Source organism: Anomaloglossus baeobatrachus, chromosome 3, assembly GCF_048569485.1.
Source record: "Anomaloglossus baeobatrachus isolate aAnoBae1 chromosome 3, aAnoBae1.hap1, whole genome shotgun sequence".
Lineage (NCBI taxonomy): Eukaryota > Metazoa > Chordata > Amphibia > Anura > Aromobatidae > Anomaloglossus > Anomaloglossus baeobatrachus.
Window position 1 is genome coordinate 18640178 of NC_134355.1, and position 24302 is coordinate 18664479.

Consider the following 24302-nt stretch of genomic DNA (forward strand, 5'->3'; position numbering starts at 1 on the left):
AGCTGGTGAGGAGCCCCTGATTTATCTCGCTCCAGTTCTGGATTCACAGATACACTGCTCAGTACGGCTTCAACCCATCATATACTGTATTAGAGGATGGAGGACATGTATAATGTGACAGTATGAGACAGAGCTGGTGTAACGTGACATCACCCGGTGCAGGTCACACCGATGAGTCAGCCATGTTTGTATACACTGACTAATCCACACACCGTGCCGCCTCCTCCGCCGCTCACACGGACCCTGATCCCGTGTAAACACGCCGTGCATCCTCGCCTCACTCCTTAAAGGGACAGTACATCTGTATTTAGCCTTCGTTTCTTTGTCGCTCCATTGGGAGACCCAGACAATCGGGTGCTGGGTCTCCCAATAGGAGCTAGAAGAAAAGGAATTTACGGTAAGTAAACAAAATTCCCTTCTTTCTGCTGTAATCCTGCTCCAACAGCTGGAGGTTTGCTACAGTGTAGCATTGAGCTGCCATCCTATAGACCTCGGCAGGTTTGTGCTGCTCCTGTGATTGCTGTCAGATTTGTGCATAAGTCGATCAGGACAAGTTTTAGCAAAGAATGTTTCTGTTCATTAACAGCAAGCAGAGATCTTGAAAGCATCGTGATTTTTTTTTTAAATAAAAGTACAATAGAAAGGTACTGGACCACCATAGTTAAGTTGTTCTGTTGCACTATACAGTGATATAACATACCGCAGGAGACCCCCTGCTTGTTCAGCGGCTGCATGCTTGCTGATGGTTTCCGGTGGGTGTTAAGCTTTCAGCTCTGCAGTAACTGTGGATCATGCAGTAATGTGAATGCCCTGTATGCCTGATGTATGATGACAGATATATCCTGTAATGTAACCGGGGGACATGTGTTGTCTTTGCAGCGCTCTCGGGGGATCCTCCGCTCTTCACATCCCGGCATTCCCAAGCGGTGGCTGCCTGATTGATTACGTGCCTCAGATCTGCCAGCTACTGACCAATAAGGTAAGTCCAAATCACGTGTAATAACATTTATTTATTGGAAGGCAAAGCTGTTCTCCACCTCTTTTTAATGGGAATCTTTCTCCATTTTTATCCTTCCCATCTAAAAGCAGCATGATGTAGAGGCAGAGCTCCTGATTCCAGTGATATGTCACTTACTGGGCTGCTTGCTGCAGTTTTGATTAAATCACAATTTTTTCTACTGCAGGTCGCACGGAATGTTGAGCTTTGTATAACCCCGTCCACACACACTGATTCTAATTGGCAGCTTTCTGTGTACCCTGTGCATAGGCAGAAAGTTGACAATCAGTGGTAGGCAGCGGGGTTATACAAAGCTCAAGTATACAAGTCCTCTAGTAATAATCTGCTGATTTTAACTATGCTTTTCTCAAAACTACAGCTAGCAGCCCAGTAAGTCACTGGAATCAGGGTTTTTGTCCCTAAATCATGCTGCTCAGATTGTGTGGCAAAAACCTGGTGATTCTCTTAAAAGAGGAATTTTCCCTATTGAAGCAGGTTAAACTGTCCACATCATGAAAGTGCGGCTGCAGAGTTGAATGAAATACAGGGTTTTTAATTTCTCCTCTCCATTGCGAGATATTAGCTCTGAAAGGTTAGTTATAATTTATGCTAAGTCCAATGAGGCATTATCAGAGGTTTTCGGGGGCGTGTACTTCTCCTGCATGAGATTGACCAATCATAACCAGGCATCAATATACAGGGGAACAAGAACACACCCCCACAGTAGAGGCTTTCTCCTGTTTGAGACATGTAATGACTACAAAGTGTTAGTAGTGCTCAGTATCGATTAGTAACACCTTCAGCTTTTGTCTCAGGGCACTCAGTGTGGGGGAAGGGGCAGTACAGCAGAGCTGAGCTTTGTTTCATTACACACACAGTTCCTCCAGAGCTGCACTCACTATTCTGCTGGTACAGTCACTGTGTACATACATTACATTACTGATCCTGAGTTACATCCTGTATTATACCCCAAAGCTGCACTCACTATTCTGCTGGTGCAGTCACTGTGTACATATATTACATTACTCATCCTGAGTTACCTCCTGTATTATACTCCAGAGCTGCACTCACTATTCTGCTGGTGCAGTCACTGTGTACATACATTTCATTACTGATCCTGAGTAACCTCCTGAATTATACTCCAGAGCTGCACTCACTATTGTGCTGGTGCAGTCACTGTGTACATACATTTCATTACTGATCCTGAGTAACCTCCTGAATTATACTCCAGAGCTGCACTCGCTATTCTGCTGGTGGAGTTTCTTAGTCTGAGATCAGACTGCGCTGGGATTTGTTTGTAGTCTGTTACCATGGAGACATATAGTTTTGTGTGGGGAATTCTGGGGACGGCACAGTTTTTGTTGTGTTGTGATGATTTTTTGTATTGTGGCCGCGGCCTGTATCTTCTTAGCAGTGGCTACTCCTGCCCTTCTTCTCGCAGACACTTGCCCTTGGCCGCTCTCCACCGTCCTCAGATGACAGGATTACAGCCCCTCTCCACCGTCCTCAGATGACAGGATTACGGCCGCTCTCCATCGTCCCGCAGATGACAGGATTACGGCCGCTCTCCACCGTCCGCAGATGACAGGATTACAGCCGCCCTCCACCGTCCGCAGATGATAGGATTACAGCCGCCCTCCACCGTCCGCAGATGACAGGATTACGGCCGCTCTCCACCGTCCGCAGATGACAGGATTACAGCCGCTCTCCACCGTCCGCAGATGACAGGGGTACGGCCGCTCTCCACCATCCCGCAGATGACAGGATTACGGTAGCACTCCACCGTCCGCAGATGACAGGATTACGGCCGCTCTTCACCGTCCGCAGATGACAGGATTATGGCCGCTCTCCACTGTCCACAGATGACAGGATTACGGCCGCTCTCCATCGTCCGCAGATGACAGGATTCCAGCCGCTCTCCACCGTCCGCAGATGGCAGGATTACAGCCGCTCTCCACCGTCCGCAGATGACAGGATTACGGCCGCTCTCCACCGTCCGCAGATGACAGGATTACAGCCGCTCTCCACCGTCCGCAGATGACAGGATTACGGCCGCTCTCCACCGTCCACAGATGACAGGGTTACGGCCGCTCTCCACCGTCCGCAGATGACAGGGTTACGGCCGCTCTCCACCGTCCGCAGATGACAGGGTTACGGTAGCACTCCACCGTCCGCAGATGACAGGATTACGGCCGCTCTTCACCGTCCGCAGATGACAGGATTATGGCCGCTCTCCACTGTCCACAGATGATAGGATTCCAGCCGCTCTCCATCGTCCGCAGATGACAGGATTCCAGCCGCTCTCCACTGTCCGCAGATGACAGGATTCCAGCCGCTCTCCACCGTCCGCAGATGACAGGATTCCGGCCATTCTACACCGTCCTCAGATGACAGGATTACGGCCGCTCTCCACTGTCCGCAGATAACAGGATGCCAGCCGCTCTCCACCGTCCGCAGATGACAGGATTCCAGCCACTCTCCACTGTCCGCAGATGACAGGGTTACGGCCGCTCTCCACCATCCGCAGATGACAGGATTCCAGCCGCTCTCCACTGTCCGCAGATGACAGGATTCCAGCCGCTCTCCACTGTCCGCAGATGAAAGGATTCCGTCCATTCTCCACCGTCCTCAGATGACAGGATTACGGCTGCTCTCCACCGTCCGCAGATGACAGGATTACGGCCGCTCTCCACCATCCGCAGATGACAGGATTCCAGCCGCTCTTCACTGTCCGCAGATGACAGGATTCCGGCCGCTCTCTACCATCCGCAGATGACAGGATTCCAGCCGCTCTACACTGTCCGCAGATGAAAGGATTCCGTCCATTCTCCACCGTCCTCAAATGACAGGATTACGGCCGCTCTCCACTGTCCGCAGATAACAGGATTCCGGCCGCTCTCCACTGTCCGCAGATAACAGGATGCCAGCCGCTCTCTACCATCCGCAGATGACAGGATTCCAGCCGCTCTCTACCATCCGCAGATGACAGGATTCCGGCCACTCTCCACCGTCCGCAGATGACAAGATTCAACAACAGCATGTGGGATCCCAATGGGATCCCAATGGGTAGTTTAGTCTTGTCATTAAGAAGGTGTCCTCAGGATCTTTTGCACTTGTAGGTTGTATTGGACAATTGCTTAACAGGCAGTTCCTGCTCCGCTCTTCACCGCCTACAGATGACAAGATTCCGGCCGCTCTCCACTGTCCGCAGCTGACAGGATTCCGGCCGCTCTCCACCGTCCGCAGATGACGACAGGATTCCGGCCGCTCTCCACCGTCCGCAGATGACCGGATTCCAGCCGCTCTCCACCGTCCGCAGATGACCGGATTACGGTCGCTCTTCACCGTCCGCAGATGACAGGATTCCGGCCACTCTCCACCGTCCGCAGATGACAGGGGTACAGCCGCTCTCCACCGTCCGCAGATGACAGGGGTACGGCCGCTCTCCACCGTCCCGCAGATAACAGGGGTACGGCCACTTTCCACCATCCGCAGATGACAGGATTACAGCCGCTCTTCACCGCCCGCAGATGACAGGATTCCGGCCGCTCTCCACTGTCCGCAGATGACAGGATTATGGCCGCTCTCCACTGTCCGCAGATGACAGGATTACGGCCGCTCTCCACTGTCCGCAGATGACAGGATTACGGCCGCTCTCCACTGTCCGCAGATGACAGGGTTACGGCCGCTCTCCACCTTCCGCAGATGACAGGATTCCAGCCGCTCTCTACCATCCGCAGATGACAGGATTCCGGCCGCTCTCCACCGTCCGCAGATGACAGGATTCCGGCCGCTCTCCACCGTCCGCAGATGACAGGATTCCAGCCGCTCTCCACCGTCCGCAGATGACAGGATTCCAGCCGCTCTCCACCGTCCGCAGATGACAGGATTCCGGCCGCTCTCCACCGTCCGCAGATGACAGGATTCCGGCCGCTCTCCACTGTCCGCAGATGACAGGATTCCAGCCGCTCTCCACCGTCCGCAGATGACAGGATTCCGGCCGCTCTCCACCGTCCCGCAGATGACAGGATTCCAGCCGCTCTCCACCGTCCGCAGATGACCGGATTACGGTCGCTCTCCACCGTCCCGCAGATGACAGGATTCCGGCCGCTCTCCACCGTCCCGCAGATGACAGGATTCCAGCCGCTCTCCACCGTCCGCAGATGACCGGATTACGGTCGCTCTCCACCGTCCCGCAGATGACAGGATTCCGGCCGCCCTCCACCGTCCCGCAGATGACAAGATTACGGCCACTCTCCACCGTCCACAGATGACAGGATTCCGGCCGCTCTCCACCGTCCGCAAATGACCGGATTACGGTCACTCTCCACCGTCCGCAGATGACAGGATTCCGGCCGCTCTCCACCGTCCGCAGATGACAGGATTCCGGCCGCTCTCCACCGTCCACAGATGACAAGATTACGGCCACTCTCCACCGTCCACAGATGACAAGATTACGGCCACTCTCCACCGTCCGCAGATGACAGGATTCCAGCCGCTCTCCACCGTCCGCAGATGACAGGATTCCGGCCGCTCTCCACCGTCCGCAGATGACAGGATTCCAGCCGCTCTCCACCGTCCGCAGATGACAGGATTCCAGCCGCTCTCCACCGTCCACAGATGACAGGATTCCAGCCGCTCTCCACCGTCCGCAGATGACAGGATTACGGCCACTCTCCACCGTCCGCAGATGACAGGATTCCGGCCGCTCTCCACCGTCCGCAGATGACAGGATTACGGTCGCTCTCCACCGTCCGCAGATGACAGGATTCCGGCCGCTCTCCACCGTCCGCAGATGACAGGATTCCAGCCGCTCTCCACCGTCCGCAGATGACAGGATTCCAGCCGCTCTCCACCGTCCGCAGATGACAGGATTCCGGCCGCTTTTCTCAGACTCTCCTCTCCTCGGCTGTAATTTATCCTGTAACGTATCCTCGCAGCTGAGGAAATCCAGCGCTCCTCTGCCAGAGAAAACACATGACATGGTCTTCCCCGGCGCCTGCCAAGTTCATAGAGAACTTCTCAAGAAAAATCTGGGTCAGACTGCGGCCGAGAAATGGAAAACGGCTCGATGGAGTCCTGAGATTTACTGTTCCCTGAGACAATGTCGCAGGTGTTTCCGAGCCATAATGTGTACGTGGCACCTGTGGTGGGCACTCGGCCTGTACCCTGTACTAACACTGTGCCATCTACAGGGGCACACGGCCCAGACCCCGTACCAACACTGTGCCATCTACAGGGGGCACACGGCCCGGACCCCGTACCTACACTGTGCCATCTACAGGGGCACACAGCCCGGACCCCGTACCAACACTGTGCCATCTACAGGGGCACACGGCCCGGACCCCGTACTAACACTGTGCCATCTACAGGGGCACACAGCCCGGACCCCGTACCAACACTGTGCCATCTACAGGAGCAAACGGCCTGGACCCCGTACCAACACTGTGCCATCTACAGGAGCACACGGCCCGGACCCCGTACCAACACTGTGCCATCTACAGGGGCACATGGCCCGGACCCCGTACCAACACTGTGCCATCTACAGGGGGCACACGGCCCGGACCCCGTGCCAACACTGTGCCATCTACAGGGGCACACGGCCCGGACCCCGTACCAACACTGTGCCATCTACAGGGGCACACGGCCCGGACCTCGTACCAACACTGTGCCATCTACAGGGGCACACGGCCCGGACCTCGTACCAACACTGTGCCATCTACAGGGGCACACGGCCCGGACCCCGTACCAACACTGTGCCATCTACAGGAGCACACGGCCCAGACCCCGTGCCAACACTGTGCCATCTACAGGAGCACACGGCCCAGACCCCGTACCAACACTGTGCTATCTACAGGGGCACACGGCCCGGATCCCGTACCAACACTGCGCCATCTACAGGGGCACATGGCCCGGATCCCGTACCAACACTGCGCCATCTACAGGGGCACACAGCCCGGACCCCGTACTACCACTGTGCCATCTACAGGGGCACACAGCCCAGACCCTATACTAACACTGTGCCATCTACAGGGGCACACGGGCCGGACCCCGTGCCAACACTGTGCCATCTACAGGGGCACACAGCCCAGACCCCATACCAACACTGTGCCATCTACAGGGGCACACGGCCCGGATCCCGTTCCAACACTGCGCCATCTACAGGGGCACATGGCCCGGATCCCGTACCAACACTGCGCCATCTACAGGGGCACACAGCCCGGACCCCGTACTACCACTGTGCCATCTACAGGGGCACACAGCCCAGACCCTATACTAACACTGTGCCATCTACAGGGGCACACAGCCCGGATCCCGTACCTACACTGTGCCATCTACAGGGGCACACAGCCCAGACCCCGTACCTGCAGCATGTGGGATCCCAATGGGTACAGTTTTGTCTTGTGATTAAGAAGGTGTCCTCAGGAGCTTTGCACTTGTAGGTTGTATTGGACAATTGCTTAACAGGCAGTTCCTGCTCCTCTGGATGCTCCTGGATTGTTTTTACATTCTGTGATTTTATTTTTTAGTTGTATCTTCTTGTACACACGGCAGCCTGTACGGTGCCCAACTAGCCCAGACTCCTGATAAGATGGACATCATTATGTTTCTTCTGTTCCGCTCCATAGGTGCAGTATGTCATCCAGGGATACCACAAAAGAAGGGAGTACATAGCTGCTTTTCTGAGCCATTTTGGAACGTGAGTACATTCCCATCCTCCACTCTCTGTAATGCATTCTTTTCCATTGTTTGTTGTCCACAATTTTTTTTTTATAGAAAATCCCCTTCATAGTTCTGCAAGTAGAATTTATTTATCTGTGTCTCAATCATTTACAAGGAGAACAAGGAGAGCAGTACTATCTGTGCTTATATCATTGTATAGAGATACAGAGTGGCAGTACTATGTGTGTTTACATCATCATAAAGAGAGACAGGTAGACAGTACTATCTGTGCTTACTTTATTATCTAGAGACACATGGAGGTAGTGCTATGTGTCTTTACCTCATCATAGAGATAGAGGCAGGAAGGCAGTACTATGTGTGTTTACATAATCATAGAGAGGGAGGCAGTACTATCTGTGTATACATTATTACATGCAATGCTCGGGAGGTAGTACTATTTTTGGCTGCATTATTACATTGAGTGACCAGGAGGCAGTACTATCTGTACCTGCATTATTACATGCAGTGACTGGGAAGCAGTACTATCTGTGCCTGCGTTATTACATGCAGTGACCAGGAGGCATTACTATCGGTGTCTGCATTATTACATGTAGTGACTGGGAGGTAGTACTATCTGTGTCTGCTTATTTACATGGAGAGACCGGGAGGCAGTACTATCTGTGTCTGCATTATTATATGCAGTGAACGGGAGGCAGTACTATCTGTGTCTGCATATTTACATGGAGAGACCGGGAGGCAGTACTATCTGTGTCTGCGTTATTACATGGAGAGACCGGGAGGCAGTACTATCTGTGTCTGCATTATTATCTGCAGTGAACGGGAGGCAGTACTTTCTGTGCCTGCATTATTACATGGAGAGACCAGGAGGCAGTACTATCTGTGTCTGCCTTATTACATGGAGAGACCGGGAGGCAGTACTATCTGTGTCTGCATTATTATATGCAGTGATCGGGAGGTAGTACTATCTGTGTCTGCATACTTACATGGAGTGACCGGGAGGCAGTACTATCTGTGTCTGCATTATTATATGCAGTGATCGGGAGGTAGTACTATCTGTGTCTGCATATTTACATGGAGTGACCGGGAGGCAGTACTATCTGTGCCTGCATTATTACATGTAGTGACCGGGACGTAGTACTACCTGTGCCTCAGCATAGACCCCTATGTGACCAGTGAGGGACCCCTGGCAGATGCATGTACTCCTGCCGCCGGTGTGCGCTCGTTCCTGATGGGTGCAGTTGTCCTTACGTGTTGTCCTCTCTCGCAGGGGGGTGGTGGAGTACGACGCCGAGGGCTTCACGAAGCTCACCCTGCTCCTGACATGGAAAGACTTCTGCTTCCTGGTGCACAGTGAGTACAACGGCCCCCGCCGCACGCTCATCTCTCACCTGCTGTGACTGAGCGGATCAGCGCAGGTCCTAATGATATCTGACTGCGCCCTGCAGTGTCCCCCCCAACAAGGGGACCCCACTAAGCTGCGGGCACGCGATGGTCTGCAGCGGCCCCACCCTGAGTGCCCCCAGACCCTCCGCGCGCCCCTGTACTTATACGCTGCAGACGTTTGCTGGATGATCTACATCTTTCCATTCCCACACCCAGGGGCTGCGGCGCACGGGGCACAGGGCCGGTGTTTTGGGTCTTGTTTTCATTGTCATGGAGACCTGGATCCTATAAACGCCTTAGATTCCAGAAGAAGAGGAGAAGACGAGGCCGAAGGCTCCTACCCGTGTGCCCACATGTCCGAAAGAAGGAGCGGCCCGATGGAGAGAGGTGCTGCGGTGCTGTACACAGAACCAGCACCCCCTGATCTACTGCACAGAACCAGCACCCCCTGATCTACTGCACAGAACCAGTACCCCCCGATCTACTACACAGAACCAGCACCCCCCAATCTACTACACAGAACCAGCACCCCCCATCTACTACACAGAACCAGCACCCCCTGATCTACTGCACAGAACCAGCACCCCCCGATCTACTACACAGAACCAGCACCTCCCGATCTACTACACAGAATCAGCACCCCCTGATCTACTGCACAGAATCAGCACCCCCTGATCTACTGCACAGAACCAGCACCCCCTGATCTACTGCACAGAACCAGCACCCCCTGATCTACTGCACAGAACCAGCACCCCCCCGATCTACTGCACAGAACCAGCACCCCCCCATCTACTACACAGAACAAGTACCCCCCGATCTACTACACATTTCCAGCACCCCCCGATCTACTGCACAGAACCAGCACCCCCCGATCTACTACACAGAACCAGCACCCCCAATCTACTACACAGAACCAGCACCCCCCGATCTACTACACAGAATCAGCACCCCCCGATCTACTACACAGAACCAGCACCCCCGATCTACTACACAGAACAAGTACCCCCCGATCTACTACACATTTCCAGCACCCCCCGATCTACTACACATTTCCAGCACCCCCCGATCTACTGCACAGAACCAGCACCCCCCCATCTACTACACAGAACCAGCACCCCCGATCTACTACACAGAACCAGCACCCCCGATCTACTACACAGAACCAGCACCCCCGATCTACTGCACAGAACCAGCACCCCCCGATCTACTGCACAGAACCAGCACCCCCCCATCTACTACACAGAACCAGCACCCCCGATCTACTACACAGAACCAGCACCCCCGATCTACTACACAGAACCAGCACCCCCGATCTACTGCACAGAACCAGCACCCCCTGATCTACTGCACAGAACAAGCACCCCCGATCTACTGCACAGAACCAGCACCCCCCGATCTGCTGCACAGAACAAGCACCCCCCGATCTACTGCACAGAACCAGCACCCCCTGATCTACTGCACAGAACCAGCACCCCCGATCTACTACACAGAACCAGCACCCCCGATCTACTACACAGAACCAGCACCCCCGATCTACTGCACAGAACCAGCACCCCCCAATCTACTGCACAGAACCAGCACCCCCCGATCTACTGCACAGAACCAGCACCCCCTGATCTACTGCACAGAACCAGCACCCCCCAATCTACTGCACAGAACCAGCACCCCCCAATCTACTGCACAGAACCAGCACCCCCCGATCTACTGCACAGAACCAGCACCCCCCGATCTACTGCACAGAACCAGCACCCCCCGATCTACTGCACAGAACCAGCACCCCCTGATCTACTGCACAGAACCAGCACCCCCCGATCTACTACACAGAACCAGCATCCCCCGATCTACTGCACAGAACCAGCACCCCCCAATCTACTGCACAGAATCAGCACCCCCCGATCTACTGCACAGAATCAGCACCCCCCGATCTACTGCACAGAACCAGCATCCCCCGATCTACTACACAGAACCAGCACCCTCCGATCTACTGCACGGAACCAGCACCCCCCGATCTACTACACGGAACCAGCACCCCCCGATCTACTACACGGAACCAGCACCCCCCGATCTACTACACGGAACCAGCACCCCCCATCTACTGCACAGAACCAGCACCCCCCGATCTAATGCACAGAACCAGCATCCCCCGATCTACTGCACAGAACCAGCACCCCCCATCTACTACACAGAACCAGCACCCCCCGATCTACTGCACAGAACCAGCACCCCCCATCTACTGCACAGAACCAGCACCCCCCGATCTACTACACAGAACCAGCACCCCCCGATCTACTGCACAGAACCAGCACCCCCCGATCTACTGCACAGAACCAGCACCCCCCGATCTACTACACAGAACCAGCACCCCCCGATCTACTACACAGAACCAGCACCCTCTGATCTACTGCACAGAACCAGCACCCCCCGATCTACTACACAGAACCAGCACCCCCCGATCTACTGCACAGAACCAGCACCCCCCGATCTACTACACGGAACCAGCACCCCCGATCTCATAGCCCGCCATCTTGCGCCCTGCCCCCGCACTCTGCCCCCCCTCCCCCCTCTGTTGCTGCTGTTACTTATCACATAGAATCTTTGTACATTTTTGCTTTACAGCCGGGTTAACTCTTTGTTTTCCTGACGTTTCGGCTGTAACTTTCCCCTGCACTGATCCTCTCGGCTGCAGGACGGCTGCACATTCTGCCGCGCTCCGCTCTGCACATCTCACTATTGCACAGCTTTTATTCATTTAGATGTTTATTTTTCAGTTTTTCAGACTCTGCTTTTTGACGTTTTGTCGCTGTTACTGCAGAGCTGCGCTCCTGGGGTCCATAGAACTCGCTCCAGGAAAATGTTGCACCGATAAATGACTTTAGCATCAGGAGGCCTGAGAGTCCGGCAGACGCGTAAACCATCGCTTCCAACAACTGTTCTATACTCTGCAGATCTCTGACAATAAGATTAGAAAACATCCCCCCAGACCACCAGGGAAATCCATACCATAGACCACCAGGGAAATCCATACCCTAGACCTCCAGGGATATAAACACCATAGACTACCAGAGAAGTCTATACCCTAAACCACCAATAAACTCAATAGCCTAGACCACCTGGGATATCAATACACTAGACCACCCAGGAAATCCATACCCTAGCCCACCAAGAAACTCAATACCCTAGCCCACCTGAGATATCAATACACTAGACCACCAGAGAGGTCTATACCCTAAATCACCAATAAACTCAATAGCCAAGACCACCTGAGATATCAATACCCTAGACCACCAGGGAAATCCATACCCTAGACCTCCAGAGAAGTCTATACCCTAAATCACCAAGAAACTCACTAGCCAAGACCACCTGATATATCAATACCCTAGACTACCAGGGAAATCCATACCCTAGACTACCAGGGAAATCCATACCCTAGACTACCAGGGAAATCCATACCCTAGACCACCAGGGAAATCCATACCCTAGACCAACAGAGACGTCTATACCCTAAACCACCAAAAAACTCAATAGCCTAGACCACTTGAGATAGCAATACCCTAGATCACCAGGGAAATCCATGCCCTAGACTACCAGGGATATAAGCACCCTAGACCACCAGGGAAATCCATACACTAGGACACCAGGGAAATCCATACCCTAGACCACCAGGGAAATCCATACCCTAGACTACCAGGGATATAAGCACCCTAGACCACCAGGGAAATCCATACCCTAGACCACCAAAAAACTCAATACCCTAGACCATCTGGGATATCAAAACACCAGACCACTAGGGAAATCCATACAGTAGACCACTAGGGAAATCCATACCCTATAACACCAGTGACGTCAATAGCCTAGACCACCAGGGAAATCCATACAATAAGCCACCACGGAAATCCATACCCTCGACCAACAAGAAACTCAATACCCTAGAGCGTTTTGGATATCAATACACTAGACCACCAGGGATATCCATACAATAGACGACCAGGGAAATCCATACCCTAGACCACCAGTGAAGTCAATAGCCTAGACCACGAGGCAAATCCATCCCCTAGACCATCAGGGAAATCCATACACTAGCCCACCAGGGAAATCCATCCCCTAGACCACGAGGGAAATCCATCCCCTAGACCAGCAGGGAATTAAAGTCAATACCCTAGACCACCAGGGAAATCCATACAATAGACCACCAGTGAAGTCAATACCTATTGACCACCAGGGAAATCAGACAGCCTGGGAAATTAATACTCTAGTCAACCACAACCCTAGATAACCAGGGAAGCCCCTACTGTAGACCTCCAGTGGAATTGGCATGAACTGTTTCACTGTTCTACACCACCAGGGAACCTCCCATTATCTTAACGCTGACATCTAGCGCTGCACAATGTAGCACCATCTCACATGTGCATCAACTACATTATTCCATTGCGGGAATTTATTACGCCACTTTTTTAAGACAGTGGAAGTCAGACCCGTGGATAGGTGAAATCATGCTGAGATGCTGAAACCCCTTAACTTCATGACCTCACACCACCAGGAACGATATCCATAAACTCTCCGCTACCCTAGACCAGAAGAAATGCTTACATTAACCCTTCAGACAAGCAGTTGTTCCTTTTTAACTTCCTTACAACATGATAGAATTCAGGGTAACTAATTGATGTTGGCACCGATCCCTCCACCTCTCTAGGTCACCAGGGAAGATAGTATCACATCTCAGGTGCCCACTGACGGAGAAAGACATCACCATGTTCCCAACCCTGGACCACCTTAGTATTAACTCCTTCACCCCTCTACACTAGAAGGGGAGCTGACCGTTCTCCTTCACCACCCTAGATTTATAGAATAGCTTAAACACTTTACTACCCTAGACCACCAGGGAAGATTCATTAAGAAGCCAACGACAACCTCCACTACCCTAAAACACCAGGGATGCTGGCATAAACTGTCTACTACTCCGCCACCAAGAAGCTAACAATATACCATTCACTACCCTGGACCACCAGGGATACTGCCATTAACATTATATTACCCAATACAATAAAGCAAACAACAATAATGCCTCCAATACCCTAGACCACCAGGGATGCCTTCACTAACTATTTACCCTCCTGGACCACTATAGATCCAGCAATGAATTCTCCACTACCCTAGACCACCAGGAAAAATGTCATTAATTTTTTACCACCCTGGATTACCAAAGAACCCTGCAAAAAAAATAACCCTCCACCACCTTTGACCACCAGGGATGCTGGCATTAGCTATTTACCATCTGGAGCACCATAGAAGCTAAACATAAACTCTCAACCACCCTAGACCACCAGGGAAGCTTCTTAACAAAGGAGCCAACAATCAACCCTTCACTACCCTAGACCACCAGGGATGCTTGCCTTAACTTTTAACTACCATAGGCCACCAAGGAAGCTAACATTGAATTATCCAATCCTAAATACACTATTCTAGACCACCAGGGATGCTGGCATTAACAAGGATGCCAACAATAAACCTTCCACCACCCTAGACCACCAGGAGTGTGTCAGTGACGTTTAGATAATAGAAATTGTCAGTCTTCTCCTTTTCTACAATGTAAACTTGATTCCGTCTTATGGAGTGAAAGGAAAAATGAGTCTAGAAAAGTATAATGTGGACTCGACATTTCTCTCCGCACACCGCGCATGTGAGAAAAGTGTCCATAGAAAGAAAATTGGGGGCGGATGAACCTGGAAGAGATTTATCATTGTTGGGCAGCCATAGATCTGTGTCCGGTGCGGATCCTCGGTGTTGTGGATGGATCCGTGGGGTCGTGGATTGATATTCGGGGTTGCGGATAGATCCTCAGGGTCGCGGATGGCTTTTCATGGTTGCAGGTAAATCCTCGGGGTCGCGGACGGTTTCTCGGGGTCGCGGATGGTTCCTCGGGGTTGCAATGAATCTTCGGTATTGCGGATAGATCCTTGGGGTCGTGGATTGATCTTCAGGGTTGAGGATAGATCCTCGGGGGCACGGATGGCTTTTTGTGATTGCGGATGGATCCTCGGGGTCACTGATGGATCCTCGGGATTGTGGATGGATCTTCGGGGTCGCAGATGGATGCTTGGAGTCACCGATGGATCCATAGTGTGCTGGATGGAACCTCGGGGTCGCGTCTAAATCCTCGGGGTCGGTGATGGTTCCTCGGGGTCGGTGATGGATCCTCGGGGTCGCGGATGGCACTTCGGGGTCGCGGATGGCACTTCGGGGTCGCGGATGGCTTCTCGGGGTCACGTGTGGATCCTTGGGGTCGCGTGCGGATCCTCGGGGTCGCGTGCGGATCCTCGGGGTCGCGTGCGGATCCTCGGGGTCGCGTGCGGATCCTCGGGGTCGTGTGTGGATCCTCGGGGTCGCGTGTGGCTCCTCGGGGTCGTGTGTGGATCCTCGGGGTCACAGCGCCTCCTGTGCCGCTCACCTGCCATGCACCTATCCTCTTACTAAATAATATGACAGTTCACATGCCGGTTATATAAACACGCTGCGCCGGCGGCTCCTGATAGCGGGTGAATCACCACTACAGCTGGGCTATTTTTAGGCCCCGGAGTGTTGTGCGCTGCCATAAAAAGACGCAGCTCAGATAAAAGCATTGTAATCGCTCCCAGAAGCAGCAGAGCCGGATGAGTAAGCGCGGGGTCTGCTGACACTCTCCCTCCTGTGCAGACATTAGTCATCACCAGGCATTGTAGACAGCGTGAGTCAGCGAGGTGATGAAACCAGACCGGCCGTGCACAAGAAACAGCGCCACACCTGGCCACAGGCTGTGCGCGGTACTGCAGCCTTGTCCCATTCACTCTTAATAGAGCCGATCTGCAACAACCTGTGGACAGGGAGGGAGCGGGCGCTGCGCGTGGGACCAAGCAGCCGCATGTTACCAGTCCTGGACTTTGGGCTTTAGGCTACGTTCACACGTTGCATTTTTGCAATGTTGTGTTTTTTTGCAGCGTTTTTTTCTGAAACTGCTGAATTGTGAGCGCAGCTCCGGAGAATAGATACAGATTCACGCCCAGCAAGTTAGTTGCAGGATTTTTTTGAATAGTGATATTTTGGCAGGAAACACTTTTACCGGCTGCACTGTCTGCTGGGACCGCCTGTCTCCAATGCTGCGGCTCTTTTGTTTCTCGCCATGCTTTACACTGCAGCTCTTCTTTAGGTGGTGAGACTCCACAGCTCCCATATTAGCCTCCTGCTTCTTCCGGTGCATTGGCCCCGGGGGGTCTGCACAGAGGGTCCTGTCTGGTGGCCGCTGGAATCTGTGGGACCGAGGTGGTCTCTCTCCAGTTTCCCATCAGATCCTAACAATGGGCCCCTTTCTGGAGGAGCGGATTCCTGCGCTAATGATTGACCAAAGGGTTAATTGCCGGGGGGCCATGATATGGACGGTCTCCGCAGCGTCTCTGTTTTGGGTTCTCAAAATCCTTCCTAAAAGTCATTGTTCTTATGTATCGCCCTCGTCCATTACATGCGGCTTTCCCAGGCTCCTGAGGGCCCGGTGTGGCCACCCGCGGGGCCCCTGTACAGCCGCGTTGTCTCAAACTCATCCACCAATCAGAGCTTTACATTACAAGGGTTTAACGGTAACCAATACTCACCTCCTAGCACCCCCCATAGATCCAGCACTGGACGCTCTGGAATGATCGGCTGCAGTGGTCAGATGGCTAGAACATTGCATCATCAGAAAAACATCTGGTGACATTCTCTTCTAGTCACCTGACCGCTGCAGCCAATCCTTCCGTAAGGAGCAGACACCACGTCCGGAGCAGCCTGCACTTATTATTTTGAAAACATTTTTGTCTTTCACTGTCGGACAAGCTATAAATCTGCGCCTCCAGCTTTGCCGCTCTCTCTGATGGTGTCTGAGATTGGCCAAACTCATCTATGCCCTTGTTACAATCCTCTCATTCTTTACACTGCAGCGCTGCTCTCTTGGAGGAGTGGCTTTGACCTGTGACTCCAGCCCGGCTGCAGTGTCTGTTGGAGGCTGCAGTAGTCAGAGAGGTCTGTGCGGGTTATCAGGACCCGGTCCATGTATGCGGTGTATGAGGCAGGTGGCCGTCCGTCGCCTGCTCCCGATAGTGACCGCCGCCTCGGCTCCTGATAGTGACCACCGCCCCGGCTCCCAACAGTGACCGCCGCCCCGGCTCCCGATAGTGACCGCCGCCCCGGCTCCCGACAGTGACCGCCGCCCCGGCTCCCGATAGTGACCGCCGCCCCGGCTCCCGACAGTGACCGCCGCCCCGGCTCCCGATAGTGACCGCCGCCCTGGCTCCCGACAGTGACCGCCGCCTTGGCTCCCGACAGTGACCGCCGCCCCGGCTCCCGAAAGTGACCGCCGCCCCGGCTCCCGATAGTGACCGCCGCCCCGGCTCCCGATAGTGACCGCCGCCCCGGCTCCCGATAGTGACCGCCGCCCCGGCTCCCGATAGTGACCGCCGCCCCGGCTCCCGATAGTGACCGCCGCCCCGGCTCCCGATAGTGACCGCCGCCCTGTCTTCCGATAGTGACCGCCGCCGTGGCTCCCGATAGTGACCGCCGCCCTGTCTTCCGATAGTGACCGCCGCCCTGGCTCCCGATAGTGACCGCTGCCCCGGCTCCCGATAGTGACCGCCGCCCCGTCTTCCGATAGTGACCGCCGCCCCGTCTTCCGATAGTGACTGCCGCCCCGGCTCCCGATAGTGACCGCCGCCCCGGCTCCCGATAGTGACCGCCGCCCCGGCTCCCGATAGTGACCGCCGCCCTGGCTCCCGATAGTGACCGCCGCCCTGGCTCCCGATAGTGACCGCCGCCGTGGCTCCCGATAGTGACCGCCGCCCTGGCTCCCGATAGTGACCGCCGCCCTGGCTCCCGATAGTGACCGCCGCCCTGGCTCCCGATAGTGACCGCCGCCCTGGCTCCCGATAGTGACCGCCGCCGTGGCTCCCGATAGTGACCGCCGCCGTGGCTCCCGATAGTGACCGCCGCCCTGGCTCCCGATAGTGACCGCCGCCCTGGCTCCCGATAGTGACCGCCGCCGTGGCTCCCGATAGTGACCGCCGCCCTGGCTCCCGATAGTGACCGCCGCCCTGGCTCCCGATAGTGACCGCCGCCCTGGCTCCCGATAGTGACCGCCGCCGTGGCTCCCGATAGTGACCGCCGCCTCGGCTCCCGACAGTGACCGCCGCCCCGGCTCCCGAAAGTGACCGCCGCCCTGGCTCCCGATAGTGACCGCCGCCCTGGCTCCCGATAGTGACCGCCGCCCTGGCTCCCGATAGTGACCGCCGCCGTGGCTCCCGATAGTGACCGCCGCCCTGGCTCCTGATAGTGACCGCCGCCCTGGCTCCCGATAGTGACCGCCGCCCTGGCTCCCGATAGTGACCGCCGCCGTGGCTCCCGATAGTGACCGCCGCCTCGGCTCCCGACAGTGACCGCCGCCCCGGCTCCCGAAAGTGACCGCCGCCCCGGCTCCCGATAGTGACCGCCGCCCCGGCTCCCGATAGTGACCGCCGCCCCGGCTCCCGATAGTGACCGCCGCCGTGGCTCCCGATAGTGACCGCCGCCTCGGCTCCCGATAGTGACCGCCGCCCTGGCTCCCGATAGTGACCGCCGCCCTGGCTCCCGATAGTGACCGCCGCCGTGGCTCCCGATAGTGACCGCCGCCTCGGCTCCCGGCAGTGACCACCGCACATTCCTGCTGGTGAGATGTTTTCCTCACTGTCCGTGTTCAGCTGTCAGTCCTACTAGCCGACAAACAATATGTCTGCCGTGGCTGGTCCAGGAGGGGCTGTCACCCACCTTTCCCATATCTGGGGGTGCACTAGGCAGACGTTTGGTTTAGGTTTTCTGAGGGCCGGGTGACCCCTCTTGGGGCGGCCATATTGGCTCCTCATCTGATACGTGACAGCCGTGATGTGCGGCCCCCGTGCCTGGCGGAGCACTGCGTCCAGGGGAGTCAGATTTGACGTCTCCCATGTTTTGTGATTTCCTTATCTGTGTCCGGGGCTGCGCCCGGTAACTATTTACTCTGCTGCTTTTCTTCCAAATACAAAGTGGCTGGAAACTCTGCCAAGAATTGTAAAGGTGCAGATAACAAGGTGAGGAGCAGCCAGAGCCAGCGAGGAGCGTGACTGCCAGCGAGGGCGACTGAGCCAGCGAGGAGCGTGACTGCCAGCGAGGGCGACTGCACACAGCGAGGGCGACTGCACACAGCGAGGGCGACTGCACACAGCGAGGGCGACTGCACACAGCGAGGGCGACTGCACACAGCGAGGGCGACTGCACACAGCGAGGGCGACTGCACACAGCGAGGGCGACTGCACACAGCGAGGGCGACTGCACACAGCGAGGAGCTGTGACTGCCGGCGAGGGCAACTGCACACGGCGAGGGCGACTGCACACGGCGAGGGCGACTGCACACAGCGAGGAGCTGTGACTGCCGGCGAGGGCGACTGCACACGGCGAGGGCGACTGCACACGGCGAGGGCGACTGCACACGGCGAGGGCGACTGCACACGGCGAGGGCGACTGCACACGGCGAGGGCGACTGCACACAGTGAGGAGCTGTGACTGCCGGCGAGGGTGACTGCCAGCGAGGAGCTGCGACTGCCGGCGAGGGTCACTGCCGGCGAGAACGACTGCACACTAAGAGGGCGACTGCACACAGCGAGGGCGACTGCACACAGCGAGGGCGACTGCACACAGCGAGAACAACTGCCAGCGAGGGCGACTGCACACAGCGAGGGCGACTGCACACAGCGAGGGCGACTGCACACAGCGAGGGCGACTGCACACAGCGAGGGCGACTGCACACAGCGAGGAGCTGCGACTGCACACGGCGAGGGCGACTGCACACGGCGAGGGCGACTGCACACGGCGAGGGCGACTGCACACGGCGAGGGCGACTGCACACGGCGAGGAGCTGTGACTGCCGGCGAGGGTGACTGCCAGCGAGGAGCTGCGACTGCCGGCGAGGGTGACTGCCAGCGAGGAGCTGCGACTGCCGGCGAGGGTGACTGCCAGCGAGGAGCTGCGACTGCCGGCGAGGGTGACTGCCGGCGAGAACGACTGCACACAGCGAGGGCGACTGCACACAGCGAGGGCGACTGCACACAGCGAGGGCGACTGCACACAGCGAGGGCGACTGCACACAGCGAGGGCGACTGCACACAGCGAGGGCGACTGCCAGCGAGGGCGACTGCACACAGCGAGAACGACTGCCAGCGAGGGCGACTGCACACAGCGAGGGCGACTGCACACAGCGAGGGCGACTGCACACAGCGAGGGTGACTGCACACAGCGAGGTCGACTGCACACAGCGAGGGCGACTGCACACAGCGAGGGCGACTGCACACAGCGAGGGCGACTGCCCACAGCGAGGGCGACTGCACACAGCGAGGGCGACTGCACTCAGCGAGGAGCGGCGACTGCACACAGCGAGGGCGACTGCACACAGCGAGGGCGACTGCACACAGCGAGGGCGACTGCACACAGCGAGGGCGACTGCCCACAGCGAGGGCGACTGCCCACAGCGAGGGCGACTGCCCACAGCGAGGGCGACTGCCCACAGCGAGGGCGACTGCACACAGCGAGAACGACTGCCAGCGAGGGCGACTGCACACAGCGAGGTCGACTGCACACAGCGAGGAGCTGCGACTGCCAGCGAGGTCGACTGCACACAGCGAGGAGCTGCGACTGCCAGCGAGGGCGACTGCACACAGCGAGGGCGACTGCACACAGCGAGGGCGACTGCACACAGAGTCCACCTGCGAGCCGCCGACGGATCCTTACACCACGAACACCATTGATGGGACCTGATGAACTTACGTCGCGGTGTCTGACATGTTACTGCATGTTTTTTTTATAATGTATTACAAATCAGTGACGCATTATAAATCCCGAGACCCAGAACCTGTGCAAAATTATTAATACACGCTGTGCAAACAAAAACCACACTGGACCAGTAGTAGTCACAGCGGCTACTTAATCCCCCAAATAGTCACAGCGGCCCCTCTATGCCCCCTGACCTCGCCTTGTGCCTCCCTGGCCCCCTGACCTCGCCCTGTGCCTCCTGACTTCTACATATGTAACCCCTGACCTTGCCCTGTGCTCCAATAACCTCGCCCTATGCTCTCAAATATTGTTCAGTGCCTCCTGTGCCCCTGACCTTGCCCTGTAACCCTGACCTTGGCCTGTAACCCTGACTACGCCCTGTACCTCTGACTTTGCCCTGTGGCCCCTGACTTTGCCCTGTGGCCCCTGACTTTGCCCTGTGGCCCCTGACTTTGCCCTGTGGCCCCTGACTTTGCCCTGTGCCCCCTGACTTTGCCCTGTGCCCCCTGACTTTGCCCGGTGCCCCCTGACTTTGCCCGGTGCCCCCTGACCTCGCCTGGTGCCCCCTGACCTTGCCTTGTACCCCTTTTCCTCTCTCTGTCCCCCCTGACCTCACCCTGTAACCCCTGACCTGACCTATGCTCCCAAATATTGTTCTGTGACTCCTGACCACACCCCGTGCATCCTGGGTCCCCTAACCTCGCCCCGTTCTTCCTAGGCCCCCTGACATCGCCCCGTGCCTCCTGATCTCGCCTCGCCCTGTGCCTCCTGACCTCGCCCCGTGCCTCCTGACCTCGCCAGTGCCTCCTGACCTCGCCTTGTGCCTCCTGATCTCGCTCCGTGCCTCCTGACCTCGCCTTCTGCCTCCTGATCTCGCTCCGTGCCTCCTAATCTCGTCTTGTGCCTCCTGACCTCGCCCTGTGCCTCCTGACCTTGCCCCGTGCCTCCTGACCTTGCCCCGTGCCTCCTGACCTCGCCCCGTGCCTCCTGACCTCGCCCGTGCCTCCTGACCTCGCCTTGTGCCTCCTGATCTCGCTCCGTGCCTCCTGACCTCGCCTTGTGCCTCCTGATCTCGCTCCGTGCCTCCTAATCTCATCTTATGCCTCCTGACCTCGCCCCGTGCCTCCTGACCTTGCTCCGTGCCTCCTGACCTTGCCCCGTGCCTCCTGACCTTGCCCCGTGCCTCCTGACCTTGCCTCGTGCCTCCTGACCTTGCCTCGTGCCTCCTGACCTTGCCCCGTGCCTCCTGACCTTGCCCCGTGCCTCCTGACCTTGCCCCGTGCCTCTTGATCTCACCCCGTGCCTCCTGATCCGTGCCTCCTGATCTCGCTCCGTGCCTCCTGACCTTGCCCCGTGCCTCCTGACCTTGCCCCGTGCCTCCTGACCTCGCTCTGTGCCTCCTGACCTCGCTTCGTGCCTCTTGATCTCGCCCTGTGCCTCCTGATCTTGCTCCGTGCCTCCTGACCTCGCCTTGTGCCTCCTGACCTCGCCTTGTGCCTTCTGACCTCGCCCCGTGCCTCCTGACCTTGCCCCGTGCCTCCTCACCTCGCCCCGTGCCTCTTGACCTCGCCCCGTGCCTCCTGACCTCGCCCCGTGCCTCCTGATCTCGCTCCGTGCCTCCTGATCTCGCCTTGTGCCTCCTGATCTCGCCCCGTGCCTCCTGATCTCGCCTCATGCCTCCTGACCTTGCCCCGTGCCTCCTGACCTTGCCCCGTGCCTCCTGACCTCGCCCCGTGCCTCCTGACCTCGCCCCGTGCCTCCTGACCTCGCCCCGTGCCTCCTGACCTCGCCCCGTGCCTCCTGACCTCGCCCCGTGCCTCCTGATCTCGCCCCGTGCCTCCTGACCTCGCCTTCTGATCTTGCCTCGTGCCTCCTGATGTTGCCCTGTGCCTCCTTACCTCGCCCCGTGCCTCCTGACCTCGCCCCGTGCCTCCTGACCTCGCCCCCCGTGCCTCCTGACCTCGCCCCGTGCCTCCTGACCTCGTCCCGTGCCTCCTGACCTCGCCCCGTGCCTCCTGGGCCTCCTGATCTCGCCCCGTGCCTCCTGGGCCTCCTGATCTCGCCCGTGCCTCCTGATCTCGCCCCGTGCCTCCTGGGCCCCCTGATCTCGCCCCGTGCCCCCTGACCTCGCCCCGTGCCTCCTGGGCCTCCTGATCTCGCCCCATGCCTCCTGGGCCTCCTGATCTCGCCCGTGCCTCCTGATCTCGCCCGTGCCTCCTGATCTCGCCCCGTGCCTCCTGGGCCCCCTGATCTCGCCCCGTGCCTCCTGACCTCGCCCAGTGCCTCCTGATCTCGCCCCGTGCCTCCTGACCTCGCCCCGTGCCCCCTGACCTCGCCCCGTGCCTCCTGACCTCGCCCCGTGCCCCCTGACCTCGCCCCGTGCCTCCTGACCTCGCCCAGTGCCTCCTGATCTCGCCCCGTGCCTCCTGACCTCGCCCCGTGCCCCCTGACCTCGCCCCGTGCCTCCTGACCTCGCCCCGTGCCTCCTGACCTCGCCCCGTGCCTCCTGATCTCGCCCCGTGCCTCCTGATCTCGCCCCGTGCCTCCTGATCTCGCCCCGTGCCTCCTGATCTCGCCCCGTGCCTCCTGACCTCGCCCCGTGCCTCCTGACCTCGCCCCGTGCCTCCTGATCTCGCCCCGTGCCTCCTGATCTCGCCCCGTGCCTCCTGACCTTGCCCCGTGCCTCCTGGGCCCCCTGATCTCGCCCCGTGCCTCCTGACCTCACCCCGTGCATTCTGGGCCTCCTGACCTCGCCCCGTGCCTCCTGGGCCCCCTGATCTCGCCCCGTGCCTCCTGGGCCTCCTGATCTCGCCCGTGCCTCCTGATCTCGCCCCGTGCCTCCTGGGCCTCCTGATCTCGCTCGTGCCTCCTGATCTCGCCCCGTGCCTCCTGACCTCGCCCCGTGCCTCCTGGGCCCCCTGATCTCGTCCCGTGCCTCCTGACCTCACCCCGTGCATTCTGGGCCTCCTGACCTCGCCCCGTGCCTCCTGGGCCCCCTGATCTCGCCCCGTGCCTCCTGGGCCTCCTGATCTCGCCCGTGCCTCCTGATCTCGCCCCGTGCCTCCTGGGCCTCCTGATCTCGCTCGTGCCTCCTGACCTCGCCCCGTGCCTCCTGACCTCGCCCCGTGCCCCCTGATCTCGCCCCGTGCCTCCTGACCTCGCCCCGTGCCCCCTGATCTCGCCCCGTGCCTCCTGACCTCGCCCCGTGCCTCCTGACCTCGCCCCGTGCCCCCTGATCTCGCCCCGTGCCTCCTGACCTCGCCCCGTGCCCCCTGATCTCGCCCCGTGCCTCCTGGGCCTCCTGGGCCCCTGTGCTCAGGCATCGGATGTAGATGGCTCTGGTCCTTTGTCTCCTCTGTAGGAGGATGAAGCAGATGCATATACAGCAGCTCTGAGTCGCCCTGTG

At 57.4% G+C, this 24302-nt stretch overlaps 1 protein-coding gene across 4 annotated transcripts in view; it reads left to right on the forward strand.

Annotated features, from left to right (window-relative positions):
• The window catches only part of BABAM2 (BRISC and BRCA1 A complex member 2), a 177084-nt gene that overhangs the window by 136031 nt on the left and 16751 nt on the right, over positions 1-24302 (forward strand). For all 4 annotated transcript variants that reach the window (XM_075337923.1, XM_075337925.1, XM_075337926.1 and 1 more), the window contains exons 8-10: positions 880-979; positions 7627-7697; positions 8949-9031. In XM_075337923.1, the coding sequence (XP_075194038.1) occupies positions 880-979; positions 7627-7697; positions 8949-9031 (254 nt within the window). The remainder of the gene's footprint in view (positions 1-879; positions 980-7626; positions 7698-8948; positions 9032-24302) is intronic.